This window comes from Xiphophorus couchianus, chromosome 2, assembly GCF_001444195.1.
Source record: "Xiphophorus couchianus chromosome 2, X_couchianus-1.0, whole genome shotgun sequence".
Lineage (NCBI taxonomy): Eukaryota > Metazoa > Chordata > Actinopteri > Cyprinodontiformes > Poeciliidae > Xiphophorus > Xiphophorus couchianus.
In genome coordinates, this window is record NC_040229.1 from 2934854 (window position 1) to 2958803 (window position 23950).

General features: G+C 39.9%; 2 protein-coding genes and 1 long non-coding RNA gene across 6 annotated transcripts; 1 reads left to right on the plus strand and 2 right to left on the minus strand.

Moving 5' to 3' along the window:
• Positions 1 to 1931: 1931 nt before the first annotated feature.
• eps8l1b (EPS8 signaling adaptor L1b) lies at positions 1932 to 15931 on the plus strand. 2 transcript variants are annotated; one of them, XM_028034930.1, is made up of 19 exons: positions 1932 to 2080; positions 2597 to 2634; positions 3273 to 3431; positions 4962 to 5111; positions 5189 to 5268; positions 7598 to 7713; positions 7801 to 7853; positions 8633 to 8762; positions 8841 to 8929; positions 9009 to 9083; positions 10862 to 11010; positions 11715 to 11859; positions 12824 to 12882; positions 12957 to 13059; positions 13465 to 13593; positions 13731 to 13902; positions 14605 to 14770; positions 14851 to 14983; positions 15705 to 15931. In XM_028034930.1, exons 2-19 carry the CDS (start codon positions 2605 to 2607, stop codon positions 15789 to 15791), a joined length of 2025 nt encoding a protein of 674 aa, XP_027890731.1. In that variant the 5' UTR covers positions 1932 to 2080; positions 2597 to 2604; the 3' UTR covers positions 15792 to 15931. The 2 variants fall into 2 exon arrangements, with proteins under 2 accessions (XP_027890731.1, XP_027890740.1); XM_028034939.1 differs by having other exon boundaries at positions 7601 to 7713.
• Positions 7764 to 9086, minus strand: LOC114155220 (uncharacterized). Its single transcript, XR_003597702.1, has 3 exons — positions 8953 to 9086; positions 8628 to 8845; positions 7764 to 7884 (listed from the first exon to the last, which is right to left on the minus strand). It is a non-coding gene; the product is annotated as an uncharacterized LOC114155220 (long non-coding RNA).
• Positions 15932 to 15987: 56 nt separating the features above from the next.
• luc7l (LUC7-like (S. cerevisiae)) lies at positions 15988 to 23823 on the minus strand. 3 transcript variants are annotated; one of them, XM_028034977.1, is made up of 11 exons: positions 23614 to 23720; positions 21124 to 21194; positions 19851 to 19945; positions 18947 to 19045; positions 18753 to 18863; positions 18494 to 18637; positions 18225 to 18401; positions 17484 to 17572; positions 17383 to 17412; positions 17142 to 17303; positions 15988 to 16817 (listed from the first exon to the last, which is right to left on the minus strand). In XM_028034977.1, the coding sequence occupies exons 4-11, from the start codon at positions 19040 to 19042 to the stop codon at positions 16694 to 16696; spliced, it is 933 nt and encodes a 310-aa protein (XP_027890778.1). In that variant the 5' UTR covers positions 19043 to 19045; positions 19851 to 19945; positions 21124 to 21194; positions 23614 to 23720; the 3' UTR covers positions 15988 to 16693. The 3 variants fall into 3 exon arrangements, with proteins under 3 accessions (XP_027890778.1, XP_027890766.1, XP_027890770.1); XM_028034965.1 differs by lacking the exon at positions 21124 to 21194 and having other exon boundaries at positions 23614 to 23823; XM_028034969.1 differs by having other exon boundaries at positions 19851 to 21194; positions 23614 to 23814.
• Between the last annotated feature and the right edge of the window lie 127 nt (positions 23824 to 23950).

Consider the following 23950-nt stretch of genomic DNA (forward strand, 5'->3'; position numbering starts at 1 on the left):
CGATAATGTTGCTAAATTTGATTTTATAGTTTATAGACAAATTAAAAGGTATTTTTTAAAAACATGTTAAGATTTAAAGGGTTTACTTTTTAAAAGTGAAAACAATTCTGTTTGTCACCCTGATCACTTCCCCTTCCTGGCTAAACCTGGTGGTGGCAGCATCATGCTGAGGGGAAGCTTTTCTTTTTAACTCATGACTCAGATGGAGAATCCAAACAGCTCTTGCAGCTGACGCCCAAAGACTCACCATCTCTGTCCAGTCTGAGTCTGGAAACACAAAGTCATGCCACACTTTTCAGATTTTTATTGTAGAAATGTTGAAAGCCGTTTTTTTCTTCCAGTTCATGCGTGTCCGCTACATGATGTTGTTCTGTCGGAAAAAATCTGAGCTGAACTACGAAACGCTCTTCAGTCAGAGGCTTCTTCAAGTTTGCTGTAATACAGACTGCTACAGGAGCTCTTTCCTGCCAACAGTCATCACCAATTATTTAAATTAATATGAATTACAACATTTAACTTCCATTTAGGACCAATAAAGTTATTGTGAATTTGAATCGAATTCGATTAAAAAAATCAAAACAAAAAATGAAGAAAAGAGAAAATAATAGGAATGAACTTTTATGGCAAAACCTTAATGGCAATAATCAACAACTGAATATGGCAAGATTTTTCCAACAATAATGAACTCCCCAATAAACTGCAGCTACAAAACGTTTCTCCACTAAAATGAAGGGAAATGAAAGTCATGTGTTTCTGTTTGTAATAATCCGTCATTCTTCATGTTTTCCTGAGTAAATATGATCAGAGTTATAAACGGCGAGACGCTGCTTGTTCAAGGTTGTGTTCAGTTAAATGTTTCACCTGATAAAAGATGATTCAGTTTCACAAAGAGACATAAAACACAAAACTGAAGCAGAACTTTAAACCAAATAAGTGTCATTATGTAACATTTTAAGACATAATAACCATTTTTATGTTTACATTACAGTTTTTCACTTTGTGTCGGTTTGTTTGGAAACATTCATCCCTTCAAATACTTAAGATAATTAAAAAAAATGTAAAATAAAAATCAGTTCTCAAATGATTATTTCAAGTGACCAAAAATCAAAAACCAGAAAAAATAAATAAAAATAAATACATAAATTGGTAATTAGTTGGTTAAATAACATTGAAATCAATGTTTACAACAGAGCTGTTATGTGTTTTGATTCAATACACAAGTCTGTGATTAAAACCCATCTAACATAATTTACATTTATCAACTTACAAAAACTGTTCAGTTATCATGACTGGCATCTGGTATTTAGATCAAAAATCAAACTTTTTTCTTAATTAATACAACAATAAAAATAGATCACCTGTTTAAATTAGATTCATATTTTCATGTTCAAGTAAATGTTTGAAATAAAAAAAATCTCTTACAAACTTTCTCCCTTTTTAGCAAAACATAACAATTTCAGAGGCTTAAATCATATAGAAATATAAATGTATATAAAAACACTGATATTAATAAATACATGTATAAGGCAAAGTTCACTGCAATAAAGTCGATCCTGAACGCGCCTGCGTCACTTTCTGTTGCCATGGTGACGGTTCACTGTCGCTTTAAGACGTGCAGTTTTCCACATTATTTAATAGTTACTAAGTTATGTGACTTGTTTCGTAACAAGTTATTATTTAATTATTATAAACATAGAAAATATTCACTTAAACTGTTGGGTTGAAAATCGGATCAAACTCAGAACCAAACCCGGTTCGGTCGGTGTTTGGGTTTCCGTTCAGTAAAAACAACTGAACTTTCTTTGGCTGGTTATTTTATAGATTTTCTTTGATTTCTTATCATTTAAAGAGACTAATTATCTTGTATTTTAAATAAACAAAGCCCTGTTTATTAAAACGCTGTTATTTGCTCAGGATGTCGCTGCTCTCGGCTCAGGTGAGCGATCCAAAGTAAATATTTTCATCTCCAAGGTTCGGCTGTTGGGCGGGTTGGGACACACCTTGGCGCTGACGCGGAGGCGCCGGCGGACTCCGGCTCACAGCAAACCCGCAGGAAACGCAGGAAACGCAGCCGCTGCAGGTGAGTTGATTCATCACTTCAGTCCCGTTGATTCAGAGAAACTTGACTGTCAAATTATTACCGATTTAACAAGAACAGATAATAAAGGAGAGCTGGAAGAACTGACAAACTGGTTTATTCTGATCTTTCTAACCTGGAATGTCAAACTTTACTGACTGACTAAACTGGATTTACTGACATTTCCAGAGCATCTCTGAGCTCTGAAGCTAATTTAATTCCTCTGATGGAGTCAGAAGGTTTTAGAGGAACAGAGTGTTAGCGCTGTGTGAACAAACTGGAGCAGAAACTGGAGCAGAAACAGAAACAGGAGCAGAAACTGGAGCAGGTACAGGGTGAGATTGCTCGCTGGCCGGACTGGTTGGGCGGCTCACAGGCGGAGACGACTCGGCTGGCAGCCGGAAAACAATCGGAGGTTGATTTGAATGAAGCCAGCTGTCCAGAGATACAACATCAGGATTAGATAAAGCATCCAAATCTGTTCAAAGGTCTGAGATTCATTTTCTGTCTTTCCTCCAGCCAAGAAGATGACACGAGTCATGAAACATCTGGTAAACGTGAGTATCATCAGCGTAGAGCGTGATCCTCCATCCAGACCTGGGCACAAAAACTACTCACCACCAGTAGATCTACTTCAAGTAGAAATATAAAGTAGCCAAGAAAATACTCAAGAGTAAAACAGTATTTGGTAAAAAAAAAAAAAGAAAAAGTAACTGATCAAATTATCAATCATTTAATGTTTAAAAATTACATCATCTGACAGACTAAAATATAAAGTTAAGTGGAAATTTTGGTATTTTAAGGATGAAAAGGACAATAATTCATATAAGTAACAAAAAAATAAAATTAGGCAAAAGAAAAAAAATGTTCCAAATCAGTTTCTTTCAAAATAAAACTCATGAAACAGTAACAGAAACTGCAGGTGTGAGTCTGAGTCTGGTGGTTAAAACATGTTTGTTTTTCATTCAGAATCCAGAAATTTTACTCAAGTAGGAGCAGAAATACTTCAAAATAAAATGACTCAGGTAAAAATTAAAAGTACAGCGAGGTAAAAATACTTGTAAAAGTCCATTTTTCCAAAAGAAGTTACTCAAGTTAATGTAACTGAATAAATGTATTAAGTTGCTACTAAACTCTGCTGGAAGAAATGATGTGAAATGAACTTTGTGACTTGATGTGTTTTTTATTTTTGCAGCACCTGATGACGTTCTCGCTGCAGGACGGGAACGTCCAGGGCGTGGAGGAGGCGCAGGCCCGCCTCTCCTTCCTGGCCGACAACAACAAACTGTGGAGCCAGAAGATGCTGCTGGACATTGGGAGCAACTCGCTTCGTTTCCGAGACGCCAGCAGTCAGGTGAGGCACGAGCCGCGTTTCCGTTTCAAACCTGCGCAAATCTTTGTCGATATTCTGCTGACGCTGAAAAAACACAGTTTTAGAATTATGATGTTTCCACTAAAGGAGCAGCGTCATGTTCTCCAGGCACAGGGAGCCATTTTATAGCACAACTGTGTTTACAAGTTTCCTTCAGTTCATATAAAAATCCTATAAATATCAAATATGACTCAAAAGAAATTTAACTTCCTGATTTAACTCCTTGAAATTGGGCCTGTCTCTTTAAAAACTCCTCCTCTTTCTGAAGCTCCGCCTCCAGGAAGTCATTCCCAACATGGCTCCACTATTAACTCTTTAAGGGTAATAGGAGTTACTCTGAGCAGCAGCTCCTATAATGAGCTCAGCAGCTGTTAGCTAACTGCTGCTGGCTAGTCTGGAGGAGCTGAGAGGGGGAGGAGCTACGCCTCGAAGGCAGGGCTAGATCCACCCAGGCGTTTTAACAGCTGAATGAAAACTCTGTCTGTGATTGGCTGGTTTTTTGCTTTATTTACATACAACATCAGTGTGTGAAACACACATGAAATTTTGCTCATTTTTCAGCTCTTTTGGTGTTCCATATGTGGGGAACAAGATCATCAGAGTGGATTTTTGTCAGACATGAATTCAGCAGCTGAGTGTCAGATTTAAACGTTAAACGCCACAAACTGTTTGTTTCCACATCAGTTTTATTGCCCAGAAATGAAGTTTTAAGCTGAACTGTGTGGGAGTTAAAACACCCAGCAGCCCCTCAGGTGTGACGCCGAAGGTGAGAGCCGCTCTTTTTGCTGTTTTTCCTGCAGCTTTTTTAGGGATGCTGCTCATTGCTTGTCAAAGTTAGTAAACTCGGCTGGTTCTTGTCTGATTTTTGCTGAATCTTTAATCAGAGTTTGTTTAAATGTTAGTGTCGAAAAGCCAACTTTTAGCAAAGTTCATAAATTCTATTATTTTTATTCCACCAGTTTAGATGTGTTTGGGACCATCGTCCTGCTGGAACATCCAGTTATATCCGAGTTTCGACCATCTGACATACAAATGTATGTTTGGCTTTCAGGCATAAATCCCTTCACTAACTGTGCAGCAAAGTGGTGGTGGCGTCATGCTGAGGGATAGTTTCACAGAAAGTGTTATAGTTTGGAAAAAACTATACCAAGATGTCAACATCAGATGCTTTATCATTCCTCAGTTACTCTATGTGTAACAGATTACACTAAATTTACAGTAAATAAGTTAACAAGTTTCATACTTTATATTTCACCAACATCTGCTTTATTTTTGTAATTTTAATTTGCTCAATTTTATGGCCAATGGGAGCAGCAGCAAGAGATTAATCTATTATTTGTGTACCAAACATAAAAATATAGAGAGATAGTTTGACTAAAAGCATTTAGTTTGCATTATTCGATGGTATGTTGTTGCTCTTGGGAGCCCCCTGGTGGCGTGGAGGATTTAGCAGCTGTTTAACTCCCATATGCAGAAGTTTCTGGACTCAAACTGAAGAGTTTTTTCGTGCAGGACGAACTGGAGCGTTACTCGTTCCAAGACATCTACCGCTGCGACACCATCGACACGGAGAAGCACTTCCCCTCGCTGCTGCTGCTGATCTGCCAGCGCTCCGACCAGAAGAAGCCGGACATTCACTTCTTCAACTGCGAACCGATGCAGGTAGGAGCGGCGGCGGCGGCGGCGGCGGCCGGCCGGCTCTGCTCGGCTTCCCTCGCTGATGCTGGTCCTTCCCACAGGCAGAGCTGATCGGTGAAGACATTAAAGGCGTCGTTTCCGAAGTCTCCAGCAGCAGCAAGATGGCTCCCGACGCCGAAAGGTATGAAATATATGGAGGGAAAATCCTGGAAAACATCTAATCTGATGTCATAAAAACTCCTAAAGATCTAACGGTTTTGATTTCACCTCTACTGACATGGAGATAAACTCTCTCAAATTAACGCAAAACTGCAAAAACACAAACTTTTACCAAGTATTTTGATCTAGTTTATACACTGAAAAAACAGAATGGAGCTAAAAATACAAGTTAATTTGTTACATGTAATAAAAATAAGTTTGTCAAACTTAATTTATTTCCATTTCTTTAACATGACAATTTCACATACTTACTTAATTTGATTACTGGTAACAAATTAACTCAGTTTTTTAAGTTGGATCACCTGTTTGTTTTTTCAGTGTAGTATAAATATCAAAACCAGAAATGGGTTCAGAACTAAAAAAATAAAAACGTGTTTGGTATCAAATACTTTCTGATACAAGTTCTGATAAAATGATAAAAACATCAATCATGTTATGTTTAATAATTACATCATTAGACAAATTAAAAATAAACTTATGTGGAAATTTAGGTATTTTAAAGACCAAAATCTAAATAATTCATATAATAACATAATCACATAACAAAATAAAATACAGAACAATAATAAAACAATAATAATAAAACTAAATAACAAAATCAGTCAAAATAAAAATAAATTCCAAATAAATTTCTTTCAACTTGTTTGAATTTTTGGTTGAAGACTAAAAACTAAATTAAAAGCAACTTTTCAGTTTGTTTTAAGTCAATAATTCCTTAATATTTATTCTTTTTAAATAATTAGTCCCACTGGCAGATTATTTCAATTATAATATGGAAAAATGTTTCGTTATAAGTGAAATATTCAACCAGATTTTTAATCAATATGACCTAAAACAAGCTAAAATAATAACGACAGAGCTGCGTAGTAACTAGTTACATTTACTTCAGTGAATTTTGGAACAAAATGTATTTTTATTACGCTGCACTTTCTACTCTTACTTGAGTGACATTTCTGGATTTTTCTCCCCCCAGAGACACACCTGCAGTTTGTTACTTATATGAATTATTGTCATTTTCATCCTTAAAATACCAAAATTTCCACTTAACTTTATATTTTGGTTTGTCTGATGATGTAATTTTATATATTAAATATTGATAATTTGATCAGTTACTCAGTAGTTGAGCAAACTTTTCACCAAATACTTTTTTACTCTTACTTGAGTATAGTTTCTGTTTATAAGTGAGTTTTGTTTTATTTCTGTGTATATTGCTAGTAGAACCCAGACTGAAACAGACTTAGTTTGAGTTTTTCTCAGTCGGTTTTGATGTCATTTTGCGGCTGCGGGGCTGAAAAGGCCGGCAGGGCGGCAGAAACGCAGCGGGACAGATTAAACAGCTGAGACCCGTTTTACCGGTTTCTGCATAACTTAAGAAGGTGTGACAGGGAGAGCGAAGCCGTTCACACACACAGTTTGCTGACAGGATCTGCTGCTCTCTCTGGTTTCTCTTTCACCGAGGCTCCAAGGGCAAACCGAACCGAACACGGTAAGACGGACAGAAACACACATTTCTATCACATTCACCCAGAAAAAGAGGGAATTATTAGGTAGGATTTTTAAACTGTGAGATTTAAAAGTTAACTTCAAGCTTTGTTTATGTATTTTACTTTATTTCTTTTTTAGCAGTAATTCTGCTTCTGTTAAAGGGTTTGCATTTAAATCAGGGAGTTCAAACTTTTTAGGCCAAATAAGTTGAAATAAAATGTTAAGAACTTTTTTATTTTGACCAGCTAGTTAAACAATAAACTAAACACTAAATCCACAATATGTGGATTTCTGTAAATGTGTAAATCATAAATTTAAAACAACAAAAGCAACAAAAACCATATCCTACATTTTAAATTTTCTTCTGAACTTGTTTTTATCTTTTTAGCAACAAGTACAGACTATAACTCAGTCTGGCTTAATTCTGATGAGTTTCTTAAACTAAAACGCTCAGGTCGGCATTTTTCTTTTTACCATTACAATAAATTAAATGTAAAGCAGAAACCTGGATGAATACTTTGCTTTACTTTACCTGATATCAGTGAAAACTTCACCACAACATTGTTTGACATCTGCATCAGCTGCATGATATGTGATGAAGGACCGCCAGGAATCATTCCGAGGGCCGTAAATGGCCCCTGACCCGCACTTTGGACACCCCTGATGTAAATATCAGGAGAGGAGAATTTGTGTTGCATGTTTTTGACTTCGTATTTGACTCTTCAGTCCTTGCCGAAGGGCGTTTACACAACAAACAGCAGCTTTGACCTGAAGCCGAGGATTTAAAAGTCGCCTCTCGTCTCCGGCAGGATTCCTAAGAGCGAAGGGAAGATGTTCGAGCCGTACGACATCCCCAACCCGCCGTTCCCGTACGCGCCCAACGCGCCGCCGGTCAACCCGCCGCCCTACCCTGGACTGAGAGGTAAGGAACAAAACGGCGGCGTCAGTCTGTGGGTCAGCAGTGAATCTAAACCCGATTAAAAGGATCATAACTGAACCGATTCCACAGCAAACGGACCAAACGGGCCGGACGTCTCCTTCCTGCGAGCCGAGAGAGAAGTGGTACGCTCCCGTTTCATTCCTCACTTCTACACTGCAAAAACACAAAAACAAGGATTTACTAGTTTCTCAAGCAAATATGGTTTTATACTTAAAATTAGACGAAACAAAGTTATAGTAACTTTTCAACAAGATAGAGGAGCTTGTTAAAGTCAATAATTCCTTAATATTTTAAAAAGTTTTAGTTCCACTTATAACAAAACATTTTTTCCATATTATAAGTGCAATAATCTGTCAGTGGAGCTAAAACCTTTTCATCAATATTAAGGAATTATTGACTTGAAATACAAAAAAATTGTAAATAAATTCCACCAACAGTCAAAGATGAATAAAATCATGTTATAAAGTTTCATTTTGATCAAAAATGTCTGTGTAAATGTTACAGTTCAAAACAAAATGTTTAGTTTACATGCTAAATATTTAGCTTGTAAACTAAATATTTAGTTAGGGAGCTAAAAAGTTAGTTTGCAAACAAAACATTTAACTCAAAACTAAATATTTTAGCAAGCAAAATATTTAGATCCAAACTAAATATTTAGCTTAGAAAGTATTAGCTATACTTATAACAAGACATTTTCCTATGAGAGTAATAATCTTCCATTGGGACTTTTAGTTTTTCATAAATATTAAGGACTTATTTACCTAAAACAAACTGTTCTGTAAGTTTGTTTTGTCTTATTTGCAATAAACTTGACCAAAAATACTTGGTAAGACTTTGTGTTTTTGCAGTGCAGCGTTTGTTCCCAAACACAGTAAATACAGTTGTGCCTCCCGTACCTCAGGCGATCCTGAACCACTGCTTCGACGACATCGAGTCGTTCATGGGGAAGCTGCAGCAGACGGCCGACGCCTCAAACCTCCTGACCCAGAGGAAGAAGAAGAAGAAGAAAAGCAAGAAGCAGACTGCTGAAGGTAAACGCCGCCTGATGCTTTTCAAAGTAAAAGCTTCCCCTCAGAGTGGGAATAACTGGCGTGTTCACTGGCTTCCAGACGATCTGCTAGCGGAAAAAGCCCGGCCGCCGTCAGAGGACGAGTTCATCGACATCTTCCAGAAGTTTAAATACAGTCTCTGCCTGCTGGTTCGTGTTTTTACTGGACTCACCGTTTATCGGCTGCCGAGCCTCCAGGTGTAACGACCAGCTGTGGTTTTCCCTCCAGGCTCGGCTGAAATCCACCATCGCTAGTCCGTCGTCCGAGGAGCTGGTGCACCACATCTTCAAACCTCTGGATATGGTAGGTCTGGAGCACGAAGACAGGAAACAGGGAGACAGGAAACAGGGAGACAGGAAACAGGGAGACAGGAAACACATGAAGACAGGAAACAGGAAGACAGGAAACACATGAAGACAGGAAACAGGGAGACAGGAAACACATGAAGACAGGAAACAGGGAGACAGGAAACAGGAAGACAGGAAACACATGAAGACAGGAAACAGGGAGACAGGAAACAGGGAGACAGGAAACAGGAAGACAGGAAACAGGAAGACAGGAAACACATGAAGACAGGAAACAGGGAGACAGGAAACAGGAAGACAGGAAACACATGAAGACAGGAAACAGGGAGACAGGAAACACATGAAGACAGGAAACAGGGAGACAGGAAACACATGAAGACAGGAAACAGGAAGACAGGAAACACATGAAGACAGGAAACAGGGAGACAGGAAACACATGAAGACAGGAAACAGGGAGACAGGAAACAGGGAGACAGGAAACAGGAAGACAGGAAACACATGAAGACAGGAAACAGGGAGACAGGAAACAGGGAGACAGGAAACAGGAAGACAGGAAACAGGAAGACAGGAAACACATGAAGACAGGAAACAGGGAGACAGGAAACAGGAAGACAGGAAACACATGAAGACAGGAAACAGGGAGACAGGAAACAGGGAGACAGGAAACAGGAAGACAGGAAACACATGAAGACAGGAAACAGGAAGACAGGAAACACATGAAGACAGGAAACAGGAAGACAGGAAACACATGAAGACAGGAAACAGGAAGACAGAAAACACATGAAGACAGGAAACAGGAAGACAGGAAACACATGAAGACAGGAAACAGGAAGACAGGAAACACATGAAGACAGGAAACAGGGAGACAGGAAACACATGAAGACAGGAAACAGGGAGACAGGAAACACATGAAGACAGGAAACACATGAAGACAGGAAACAGGAAGACATTAGAGAGAAAACCTTTGGAGAAAGGATGGAAGAAAAGAAAGAAAATCTGATGATGTCATCATCCTTCATTTTTTCCATCATTTTCCGTATTTTTCTTGTTTCCTAAGAAACATGGAGACAAAAATGTTTTTAAAGAAAATCTGAAAGATTAAATCAACAAAATATAGAAAAATTTCTCCTCAATTCTCAGAACTGTAAAACTACTGAAGATGATCATTTAAATAATGTTTATTTAAATGTTAAATATTATTAAAATAATATATTGTTTAAAGGTTTATTTAAATAAGAAGCTGGACTAAAAGACATGCGGCACAAAACAGCTAAATGTGATCAATAGAAAATGTCCTGTACATGTTTAGAGTTTATCAAGTCCAGACGACTGGAACGTTCTGCAGGTGGAACCACACCTGGTTCTTTAAGGAACCACAGAAGAAGAGCGGCTGGTTTCAGCTGCAGGTGGAAAAACACCTGGAAACATGTTTCATCTCTAAATACTCTAATCCTGCAGCTTTACTGGGAACCAGCAGCTTTACTGGGAACCAGCAGCTTTACTGGGAACCAGCAGCTTTTCTGTTTACAGTTCCCAGAGGAAGCAGCCGGGTTCTGATCCGGTTCCTGAACCGATCCGGTACCGGTTGGAAGCTCAGATTAGCAGGTTTTACTCAGCAGAAATAATCTAGACCGGTTGAGTTTTTCTACTTCCTGTTTTCAGCCAGACTCTGCCTCTGATTGGCTGATGTTTAATTCGCCTCTGATTGGCTGTTGGATGCTTAATTAACCGTTTAGCTGGTCCTGGTTGGTTCTTGCTGACTGTTCTGGTCCTCAGATGGTGAAAACGACGGGCGGTCCGGCGTTCGGAGCGGCGGTGTCCAGCCCGGCCATGAGCAGCTCGGCCGTGTCGCTGCTGCAGGAGACGCTGAACGAGGACGAGGCGGCGCTCTGGACGGCTCTGGGGCCCAACTGGACCCTCCACCGGTCAGAAGCAACGGATCAATCGATCCAGTCCCGCCTCAAGATCATTAATACTCTTAAGACAGAAAGCTTGAAACTAAATATTTGTTAGCAAGCTAAATATTTAGCTCCAATTTAAATATTTAGCTACATATTTAGTTTGCTACCTAAAACTTTAGTAACAATCTAGCAACATTGGAGCTAACTAGTTAGTTAATATTTAAGTATTTAAGATTTTAGTGTCTAAGCTAAATATTGAGTTTGTAAACTCAATATTTAGCTACTCCAAGCTAAATAAATATTAATATTTACAATTAATATTATAAATATTTATACTTCTATAAACATTTAGAGTTAAATTATTATTTATTTAACTTTAAGTGTTTAAAGTTAAATATGTCTATAAATATAATATTTTGTTTTCTTGCTATCTACATATTTATTTCAGCCAGTTAAATATTTTGCTTGCTAATGAAATATTGTGTTTCAAACTGTGGCATTTCTAAGTGAATAAATAAAATATGATATTATGTCGTCTGACAGGTTAAATAACCCAAATTATTGCTGTAAATGTATTTTTTTAAACTTGCTGCTATTCCAGCTGTTTCTGTTTAATGTTCCTGAAACCAAAAGCAGAACCAGCAGGTTAATACTGAACCCAGCCTGGGTTTTGAACACACCTGAGCTCAGGTGACGACAGCAGTCAGTAACGCAGTGTTCCCTCCCAGCGCTCAGCTCAGAGGACCTGTCGCTCCGTACAACCCGGTGTTCCTGAGCGGCTGGAAGCCGGAAGCGGTGCGGGCGGACGGGCAGGTTTGGGAGGATCCGGTCGAGTCACAGCACAAACACGAGGCCCACCGAGTGAAACAGGAGGTACGGAACACCTGAGCCCGGCTCAGCTCACCTGGGTTCACCGAGGTCAGGAGACGGCGGCGGCGTCTCAGCTGCACCTTGACGCTCCTCTGACCACCTGAACGGATCAGGCAGAACCGTCACCAGAACCATCGCTTCTGGACGATTAATTGTCCCAGAAGTTATTGCGATAAATTATAATTTTGTTGTTTTGAGTAGTATAATGGTAGTAGCATAATAATGCAATAACTCATTCTCAAGCTAAATATGTTATTTTTTAAAGTAAATATTTAGCACCAAGCTAAATACGGTAGCTTATTAAATAGCAGTTAGAAAGTTAAACATTTAACTGCAAATTAAATATTTAGTTAGTAAACTAAATAGTTTGTAAAATAGCAGTTAGTATGCTAAATATTTAGCACCAAGCTAACTATGTAGTTGCTTTTTTAAAGTATTTAGTTAGCAAGTTAAGTAGGTTGTTAAACAGCAGTTAAGTATCTAACTCCAAAATAAAGCTCAATATTTAGTGCTAATCTAGGTATTTTGTTATTTTTAATTTAGTATTTAGCGAACTAGCTATTTAAATTGAAGCTAAACATTTAGCTTCAGATTTAGCTTGAAGCTAAATATTTAACTAAAAGCTCCTGTTGGTACATTTTTCACTCTACAGAAATAATTTGAAGGTCAAAATGTTGCCGATTTCAGATGAAATCAAACAGCTGGACTTTATTTACTAATGACGTAATGACGTACTAATGACGTGGCGTCTGAAGGTTATCAGTAGAACCAGATTTTATTTACGGTATCAAAGTAAACGAGGTGCTAAATATGAATGCAGAAAATGCTTCTTCACCTTTTCATTGGAGACAAAAATGAAGAAAATGTTTTATTTTACTTTGACTTTGTGTTTTGTAATTTCAAACCTATTGAAGCAAACTGGGATACATGGTTTTAACTCATGACATCATTTCCTGTTTACCTGCAGCAGCTGCAGCAGCAGGTGCAGCATCCAGCTCCTCCAGAAATCAGAATCTACAGCAAAGAGTAAGTAAGAGCTGTCCGGCGGCCCGCGGCTGCGTGGCTGCAGCGGAACCTCACGCTGCCTCTGCTGCTTCCAGGCCCGCAGCGCCGGCGGAGGCCGAGCGGCTCTACAGGTGCAGCTACGACTTCATCGCCAGGAACAACAGCGAGCTGTCGGTGCAGCACGGCGAGACTCTGGAGGTCAGCCTAGAAACACAAATAAAACGTTCATAAAATGTCATTAAATGTCAAACTTTTAATCTAATTTTGCTTGATTAATGTGTGAATATTATATATAGAGAGCTAGCTAGCTAGCTCTGGTTCTGGTTCTGTAGCTAGCAGATTTTCGACTTATGAAACTCTGCAATATTCCAGAAAAATATTCTGAGATTAATCTAAAAAACATAATCTCTGAAAACTATAAATATATTTTTAAAATTAAGCAATAGCTAAATAACTGGCTAGCTAGCTAGCTAGCTAGCTTATTTACGTCTATCATCGTCGTTGGCTCACTTCAGTTGACAATGCATGATTTCCCTTTTGTACACTTCTAATTTTTATGACGTGTTTTACCGGTTTTTCCTGATCACTTCCGTCTATAATCAGGTGCTCGAGTCATCGAAGCGCTGGTGGAAATGTCGTAATCGGTTCGGCCAGTCGGGCTTCGTTCCCTTCACCGTCCTGGAGCCGGTGGAGCACATAGAGAGTCCCAGCAGCAGCAGCAGGCCCCCCAGCGTGAGACACACACACACACACACACACACACACACACACACACACACACACACACACACACACACACACACACACACACACACACACACACACACACAGAGCGAGCTGCAGCATTGTTTACCTCTCCGTCGCTGCAGCTTCCTCCGCCGGCTCCGCTCCTGAAGTCGGCCAGTCCGGTTCCGCCCAGCCCGCCCACCCTGCTGCCCAGCCCGCCCACCCTGCTGCCCACCCCGTCCCACTCACCGCAGCGGCGCCGCGGCTCGCCCACCTACAGCCAACACGGGCCGGTGGCAGACGAGACCGATAAAGGTGAGAATCTCTTTATTCCACCTGCTTTGATTCTGAAACATTCAATAAGTTTCCCTGGTTTTTACAGGATTTGGCCCAGAAACGATGTTAAGTAAATATTCAAAGTGTAAACTGGAATATAAAATATCTTGTTAGAACAGAGAAAAGAAAACATTTCTGCCAAAAAGGAGATAAACTTTGAGATTAATCTTAGACATATTGGGGGGGGGGGGGGGGGGGAAACTAAAAAAGTAGAAACATTTTAATTTTTTATTTTTATGGAAAGATCGGAACGATTTTAAATCAGAAATTTCCAAATTTTTCCTAGAAAATTTCTACAAACTTTTCAACTTTTTCTTGTACATTTATGACTTTTTGAACTCAGAAATTTTTACATTTTTTGTTTCTCAAAACTTTCTCTAAAAATTGTCTCCTTTCTAGCAAATTTTCAACTTTTCAAACAAAAATTCCTGATATTTTGGTGTAAATTTCCTGTTTTTCTATCTACCAGGGTCCTAACACGCCAGCATAGATTTTCTATTTAAATGAGTTTTTTATATTGAAAAGGGAATAACAAGTAAAATTTTCCATTTTGTTAAATTATTTTCCCACTTGTCATAAAAACGTTTTCGTTTTTATTCTCCATCGCTGTTTTCTGTGATTTCTTGTGATGGGAAGTGATGCATTCAGGCTGGTTTATTGATTATCTGTGTGAACGTGAAGTGATGCTGGTGAACGACGAGCTGCTGCAGAGGCTGACCAACGGGAAGGCCAGCCTGAACAAACCGCTGGTCATCCACCGGTCCGCAGAAACCGCCGTCCCGCTGGACTACCACTCTCCCCCGGAGGAGGTGGCCGAGTGGCTGCGGGGGAAGGGCTTCAGCGACCCGTGAGTGACCGCCGCCTGGTTCCCAGCCTGCTCAGGTGACCTGCGGGTCTCACCTGTGTGTGTGTGTGTGTGTGTGTCAGGACGGTCCACTGCCTCAGCGTGCTGACAGGAGCGCAGCTTTTCTCGCTGAATAAGGAGGAACTGCGCGCCGTGCTGCCGGATGAAGGAGTCCGGGTCTACAGCCAGCTCACTGTGCAGAAAGCCCTGCTGGAGGTAAAACCGCATTTCATGATTCATTTATCTTCCCTTCATTAAACGAAGTTTTCTTCAACACCGACCTGTTCAGAAAACATTGAAGCATCAAACACGTCGGCCTTTACCGAGGCACATAATAAAAACCTCGGTTTCTTCTCTAACCTCGATATTTCCATTTTAGAATAATGGGAATATCAGCACCGGACAGCATGATGGTCTAATATGTAGCTAACTGAAAGCTTACAGTAGTTAGCAATCTGAATGTTTAGCCCACAATTTAAGTAATATTAAGCCAAATGTTAGCTTGGTTTGGTTTGAAGCTAATTATTTAGCTCCAAGCTAAATGTTTGGCTCACAAATTAAAATATTTACTTTAAAGTTAAACATTTAGTTTTAATCTTCATTCATGGTGAAAATGTGACTTTTAAAAATGTTTTTCCATCTTTTTCTCAGGCTAAATAAAAAAATACTTTGCTGTTAATTTTTGACTAATTTTCTAAATGGCGCCTTATTGCTTGTCTGGAATAAGAAAGTTTCCAAATTCAGATTTTTAAAATCATTTTCAAGTTTACTAACTTTTGTTTTTTGGAAAACACAAAAATCTGTTTTTAGATTTAAAAAAAAAAAAATCTAAACCTTTAGGATTGTTGGCTGATGATTCTGAAGGTTTTCCGGGTTTTGAAGCCGGTACTGCTAACCGGGTCCAAACCGCCTTTAACTTGGTTGTTTGTGTGAGCAGGACGCCAAGCGGGCCACAGAGCTGGAGGCCGTCATGGAGAAGCAGAAGCAGAAAGTGGATCTGAAGCTGGAGAGCAGCACGTTGTGAGCTGCAACGTCAAGACGCTCGGCTGGTTCTGATCCGACTCAGGCGGTTAAAGTGACTTTTATTCTGCTCATTTAAGGCATCCGGCGGTTTCTGTGGATGAAGACGTTTTCTCTGCTGTGCAAAATAAATATTTAAGCTCCTTCCTGTCTTGGTTTCACTCATTTAGCTGAAAATCCAAATGGAACAAAAACGAGACGACAATAAAAGTTTTTTTATTGTGACTTTAAAGAAAAGATTTCAGCCAAACTGAACAAATCAGGGGAGCAAAGCATCCATTCAACCTGCTCTCTACACTAAACGGGCCGTAATGATCGATGACTGTCGGATCGTTTCCATGCCAACAGTAGATGCTGTTAAATTAAAGAGAAAAGGTGAAACTAACAGGAAACTCGTCACCAGAACGGAACAGAACCGGGTCGAGCTCACTACTTTTATTTTTTTTAGTTCCAGAATCGGAAAATAAAACTATTTTTTCATGTTTGTTTTTTTTAAAGTGGAGATGCAGCAAGACTACAAGTTTAAAATCTGTTTGGCTCTGAATTAGAAACGTTTTTAAACTGGGAGACGTTCAAGAAAAGCATGTGACCACAACAGCAGGAAGGAAGCCTCCGAGGGACAAAACAGGGCGGGGCCTTCCAGACGGACATATTTACAGACCTTTATCAAAAAACATCAGAAAAAAAAATAAAGGAGTAAAATCAGTTGCATTTTAGGATTTTTTGACTAATTTAATACGTTTGCAGCCATCTGGTCTGATGAAACCGAAGTCGTGTCATGGTTTAGCTGGAGGCGACTGCATGACCAAATATGGAGACGATGAGACGCAGGAAGGCAACGACTATGTTTAATAAAAACGGACAGAGTGGAGAGACGGGAGGCAACGAGTCGCCGTCGTTTGGTCTTCAGAAATCCCCTCCGGCGTCCCGCTCCTCGCCCCGGCGGGAGTCCGACCGGCCGTTCAAGCTGTCCCGCTTGTCTCGGTCCCGGGAGCGGTCTCGAGACGAACGCTCGCGGTCCCTGGACGACCTGAGAGAAACGGCCAATCAGACGGTCGATAAGCTGACAGGTAAATCTGATAAAGTCACAACAGCAGAAACAAACATTTACATCTGCAGTCATTATTCACCTCCGTGCTGAGAAAGAAAAGGACAGAAAGAAAGCAAAACAGAAAGACAAAAAAGAAGTATAGAAATAGGGAAAGAATACAAAGACAAAGAAAGCAAGATAGAAAGATAAAGACAAAGGCAGAAAGTACGATGGAAAGAAAAACAGAAAGATGGCAAGATAGAAAAGACAGATAGCAAAAAGTCATGTATCTAGAGAAGCAGCCCTGCGGCCTGCGGCTCCTACTTGTGTCTGGAGCTCTGCTCGTGGCTGTGGCGATGCCCTCGGCTGCGGGAGCGGGATCTGCTGCGGTGCCGCCGCTTCCTGTCCCTGGAGCGTGAGCGCGAGCGGCGCCGGTCCCGGGACGCGGAGCGCGAGCGCCTCCGTCTGCGGTCACGTGAACGGGACCTGAAGAGAAAAACACAAGGAAGCGCTTCAAATCCAGAACTTACCCTAAAGCTTCTCATGAAATAAAAACTCAGCTCACCTTCTATGCTCTCTGCTGCGAGACCGAGTCCTGGGAAACAAACCGGGTCACGTTAACTCTCGGCACCATGACCAGCGAAGGCTGAACGTTTCCATTCTTACCTCTTCCGCATCCGTTCCTCTTTTTCTCTCTCCTCTCTTCTCTTTAGGCGCTCCTGGTTCCTTTTCTCCTGCTTCTCAACCACCGTTTTCTGATAAAAAACAAAATATTTAAAGAGAAAGAAAATCTATCTGAAGCAACACTTCTAATCTGGTTCCTTAGTTCTTCATATTCACTCCAAGTTTAGTCAAAATTACTTTAAAAAACAAAACAGATTAAAGGCGATGGTATGGTTCCACCAACAGGTCAGGATCTACGGTTTATTTTTTGAACAAAACTATTCTTAAATAATTAGATTTTCTTTCACAATGAGCCGTTTTTTTGTGTCTTGTTGCTTTAAATCCAAATAAGCTGCAACTGGCCATGAACCCAACTCAACAATTACACTCACATGAAAATGGCTGCAAAATAGATGTGCAATAAGACAACCCTATATCGTTGAAAAGCAGAAGCGCATATGGCAGAGAAACCAGCTGACCAAACATGCTGGAACTTTGCTTGGGTTGCTAGGTAACGGGGAGTGGCTGCTGATTTGTGACGTTACATCATAAAAGTTTTTGAAACAGTTAATTTTCCCGACACTAAAAGAAAATGAACTGGGTGTTTTTAAATTGCTTATGGTATTTTTGTTGTTGTTTAGAACCAGTAGAAACTTAAATCGAATTAGAAAAACGTGTAAAATGTGAACTTTGCGTAGCAGATCACCTTTAAAAAGAGTTTTAAAGGGGAAGTTCGGCGCGTACCTTTAGTTGGTCCAGTTTCTCTCTGATCTGGATGAAGCCCAGGTGAAGCTTCCCACCAAAATGGTCAGCCAGGCGGCGGTCGTTGTCATGGAGACCCAAGTAGGCGGAGCAAACCTCACAGACGCGGAGTTTCTGTTGCTGGAAGCTGGAGGCTGGCATGGAGTTTCTGTATTCCTCCTGCCAGACGAAGACGAGGGGAAAAGAAAACCCGCGGTGTTACCTTTAAGAAGGGGAAGCATTTCCTGTTCCCGGCGGCTCTCCTGACTCACCTCGGCATCCTTTTTCCTGGTGCGGACCTTCTCCACCTCCTGCAGAACCTTCTGGGCTTCGTCCACGTTGCCCTCGGCGCCGAGCTGCTCCGCCTTCGCCAGCAGCTTCCCGATCTCCTCGTTCAGCTCATGGACCTTCTCAGCCTGAAATGCAGCAATGCATGATGGGTTTAGCTGCGCAGCCAACACACACACACACACACACACACATGCACGCACGCACGCACGCACACACACACACACACACACACACACACACCTTCGCAGCCACTTCTGCGCTGATCTCCTCCTGCGTCTCAGCCAGCCGTTTCTTGGCTAACTCTGTCCGCCGGTCGCAGTCGGCGATGAACGTCTCCAGGTGATCCACGGCCTTCAGGGGGAAACAAACATTTATCTGATCATCAAGACTGATTAGCAATAACCAATAATCATTTTCTGAAGGTCGTCACTTACATCAAGCTCGAAGAACAGATCTCTCTCCTTGGAGGCGATTTCGTAGTCGGCTCGCAGCGCCAGGTCGTGGATCTTTGTGCATTCGCCCAGATCCATACGCTGCAAAACAACAGAAATTATTTAACACAATCAAACTCAAATAAACTCGTTTATGCATCTGAATATGTACAAAATTGTTTAAGATGCAGGTTTTAATAAATATTCTGTGTAATTTTTCTCTTTCTGTCCAGAAAAAGACAAACTTTCATGGATTTTATGTAATAAATTAGGTCTGAAATGATTCCTCAGTCTCTGCGTTTCCATTACAAATGTGCAAAACTCTGTTGATGTTCCACTAATGTGGAAAAAACTATTTCACAATTACAGTGTTTCTAGTAAATCAGAAACGCAATTAAAGTCAGGTGAAAACGTTTGTTCATTACAAACCATGCTGTTTACAAAAGGAATATTAATGTTAAATAAACAGACTGACCACAGCAGCCTGTTTATCCAACAGTGTGAAAAACAGACGACTGTGTAACAGATTAAAGTTTAACAGTGTTTATAGTAGCTAGCTGCTCAACCTCTCACTGCTAGCTAAGCTAGGTTGGTTCAATCACTAACTCACCAACTCTTTGGTTGCCTAGCAACAACCTGCTACTACTAAAAAAGATCTTGTTTAGAGAAACTTCATAATTCATTTTGTTTGTTGTTTGTTTATTTATTTTGGACATTTAAAATGTTTTCCAGTTCCAGAGTTAAATGTTCATCACAATTTAAAGCCTGACAATCTGTTCTCAAATTATTGTTATGCCATTTAAACAACAATATTATCGTTTATGGTGATAACTTCTGGGCCGGTTTGTCGCCCAGTAACGGTTGCCGTGGTTACCGGCGTATTTTGGGGCGTGAAAGCGTGACCCACCGTTCCAGACAGGATGTCGTGCGGGCAGCAGTTGAGCAGGTGACTCTTGCAGACTCGCTCGTCGGTGAACTTGACCCTCTGCCGCGTCTCGTCGCCTGAAACAAGAGAAGAAGAGTGAGGAAGAGGAGGAGGAAGAGTTAGGCTACGCTAATGTTAGCTGCAGCTGTCACAGGTACCGTACAAACCTTCCCTTTAAGGGAACTGGACTCATATCTGTTTCTGTGTTAATCATAGTCAACATAGATGTTACACATGTAGATCTTACTGCTGTATGTCTGGTTCTTACCTTCCCAAAGAATCAATAAATCATGTTAAGGCCCACAATGCTGCTGGAAGCAGAGACACACCGACCCACTATCAATATCTGTATCGGTGCCGATATTGGAAAAATATCAGTGGCAATGGGCCCAATCTATTCAGTCTATTTCTATTCACTTTACATTATATCAATAAACAAACTTTCTGACAGTTTGCTGCCGTTTATATCTAATATTTTGTTTTTGTCTGATTTATTTTCCTTTGGCTGTTTGAATCCTAACGGACTGAACAAATTAAAGTCGTTTTGTTTTTACATGTTTAAGAGCAGAGTTAGTAAATACATTTCCAATTCAGTAGGTTTATGTGTTTAAATAAATCCAGATGTTTTTCTGTATCGGATCAGAACCAAACCTCAGACATCGACACTAAAAGTGAAAACGTGGATCGGTGCGTCTCCAGCTGGTAGCAGCGAAATGAGATTTACTTCTAACTAAAAGCATAAATTATGTTTTTAATACGTTCCTGGACAGAACAAATGAACTAATGCACAAAAAAAAAATCACTTTGATAAAAATCTCCAGCCAAGCCTTTCATAACAATAAAACACTTAAAAAAAGAATCCAAGGGAAAGAAATGCGGTTATACACACTGCGATCTGCACCACATACTGTACCCTTCTGCATCTTCAACACCTCAGCTGCAGAATTTTAAACCCGCTGCAGAAAAGTTTAAATGGGAACAGATTTCTGGCCCAAACCTGCAGTAAGAAGTTGGGAGTCATACACAAGTCAGATTGTAAACGAGTGGATTGCTAATCTTTAATCTGCCGTGTAAAGGCGTTGCAGCCTGTCGGCTCGTATGGAAACAACGCAACTAGACGTGTTAGCTGAAGGTAACTGATGTGCCACTGAGGAATTATACGATTATTTAAATAAAAAGCTACAATAAACTCCGGAAGGCAGAGAAATTGTTTGGATATTGATCATAACAGCTTTAAAAATCATGTGTGACTCACGGCTCGATGAACATGAGGCTTTTCTGCAACTCCCTTGCAGATTGATGTAGGCTGGCAATGATACACTGAACCTTAATGAATAAAATAAAGGGGCCACAATTGTTCAGTTTGTATGCAACACATGTATGGGAAGAATCAGAAATGAATGTGATCACACACGCACACCACACAGACCCGCTGTGACTGAACAGATGGAGCCGCCAGTGCTTCAGAGGCCACAAAAAAACAAACCTGAAAATGTCGATAAATGATCGACACATTAATCCATTAACTAAGATAAACCAATCATTTCTATTTGCATCATTTAGCGTTTTTCTACCATAAACTGGATGATAAAGGTCTTCAGTCTGGTGTTTTGGTCTCTTATTTTGAAGGATAATTTTGTTGAATTCATTTCATTTGTTGTTTTGTTTTTTATTTTAGATATTCAAAATGTCTTCCAGTTCCAGAGTTTAATGTTCATCACAATTTAGAGTTTGAGATGTGATCTTGTATTATTACATTACTGGAAAATGATCTCAAACCAACGATACTATCGTTTATCGCAATAAATTCTAGACGATTGATCATTTAACATTAGTTATGGTGACAGGGCTGATAAATAATTAAATGCTTTAAGTGCCTCCAAAAGTATTGAATCTTTTCAAATTTGTAATTTACAACCACAAGTTTTAATTTGATCTAAGCCAGGGACGAACAAAGTGCAGCCCGGGGGCCATCTGTGGCCCTTGAGTTGACTTTGTGTGGCCCCTGCCTGCAGTTCCAGAGTCAAGGTTCAAGTCAGGTCAAGGTCGGCCACCTGAACATCAAATTCAATTCTTCATGAAAAGGACATTTTTAGGTTTTCTCTGTTAATTAAGCACAAATTTTCCTTTGACTTTAGTTTAGATGAAGATAAGATCAAAGATTCAGGGATTCAAAGCAAAATCAGACACATTTCTTAAACTGGGCTGAAGAAACAGACACATTTACAGCTCAGACGTTTTGTTCTGAACAACAATCATCCCCAAATTTAGCTCATTGTCCATCATAGATGATGCCATCTATGATCCGTGTGATTTAAACATTCAGTTTCTTCAACAGAAACTTTTATTTAATTCATTTTAATATCGGATGTTTAGTTTATTCAACAGAAACAAAATCAATTAAAAAGTAAACAAAACTTTTTTGTGGCTCTCCTGAACTTTGAAGCTTCACAGTTTTGGTAAAAGGTTTGGACACGCCCCCCGCAGCATCATGCTGCCACTACAGTTTTCTGCAGCCTTTACAAACCCAGCAGCCATATTTGCTCCCAGGCCAGATAAATGAGACAAACCTTCAGTTAAAAAAAACTAAATAATAATAACCTCCTTTAGGAAAATTTGTCGTTTTTGAAGAACTCCAACTTATTTCTGGTTTTAGGTTTTAATATAAATATAAAACGGAAACATTTTGTGATGCTAGAATTCGTTGAAAATTAAAGTATACAGTTACCAACTTGACAAAAAATAGATCTAAATCAGTATCACTGGTTTTCTTTAGTATCAATATATTGTGGAAATTCAATTTATTACATAAGAAACTACTTGAACCTGCAGTTTATATTTACATTGAATGATTATTTGACTCTTTATCGTTTCAAGCCAGAGTTATTACCAGTTGCAGGTTGTAGGCCAGAACCAGAACATCTGCAGTTCTTGTTGTTAGACTCAGATTAAATTACAAACATGTGGACTGTATGTGAACATAACATGCGACTAACATGTGGACATAATTTATGGGAATTAGGTTCCAATAAACCTAATCTAAAAGGCACTATATTAAAGATGCATGCCACAGATTTGTTTAAACTTTATGTTTATCCAGGGAAATATCTAGTTGTTTGTGGTCATAATGTTAAAAAGTTCAATACTTATGAAAGGCACCTTAAACACGTAATCAACTGATGTTAGCGCAGAGTCATTGTTATTTATTACATATAATAAATATCAATTTAATGAACTACTGCATCAATTAAAACGCGCATGTTTGCCTAATACTTTTTTTGGAAATTTAATTCCACAGAAGCTAAATCAAATTAGCATTTAAAGCCAATGTGGGGCAGAAATGTAACTAAGTATTAAAAATTAAGAACAGTAGTTATGAGTTAATTATTCCGTTATAAGCGTAATCCGGTGGGTTGGTTGGACATGGTCCAGCGCGTGGCAGTATGGCGCCGGCGGCTTTCCTAACTCCACAATAAACACCAGACGAGCTGGAGCTAACTTAGCCCACATTTTAGGAAGGATAAAATGCACATATTTATGTCAATGTAAACTAAACACGGCGGATGGATATAGTAAGCGCTAAATTTAGAACTCATTTTAAGGCCTGGAAGCAGTTTTCCTGTGTTAAGAAGCAGCGCTCCGTGGTACATCCATTCAAGCAGGTCTGTCCACCACTCGCCAACACAAGCCAGCCTCAGCAGAGCCTCCATCTTGGCTAGCTCCGTTAGCTCCCACAGCTACTCACCATCCCTCGCTGTTCCCATCAGCTGGTCGAGCAGCGCTCTCATCTGAGCCTGGGCGGACATGGTCTACGGCGACTCCGTCGACAACCGAACAACTGAACCAGCTCTTCTATTTGTTTACCAGGTTGAACCGTATTTTTTTCCAACCATCACCGCTAACTGATTTTCTTTACGTCGCGAGCTGACCAGTTTCCGTTTAAAATTACGGAAATGACGCGAAAATTTCTATGGCGCTACAGATCTAAGATCAACCAATCACAACACCCTACCACCAGTGCCTCGGCAACTATTTTTCCCTGAATTAAGACTGTCAGGTTGCAACTATTTAAAGCCCGTCAC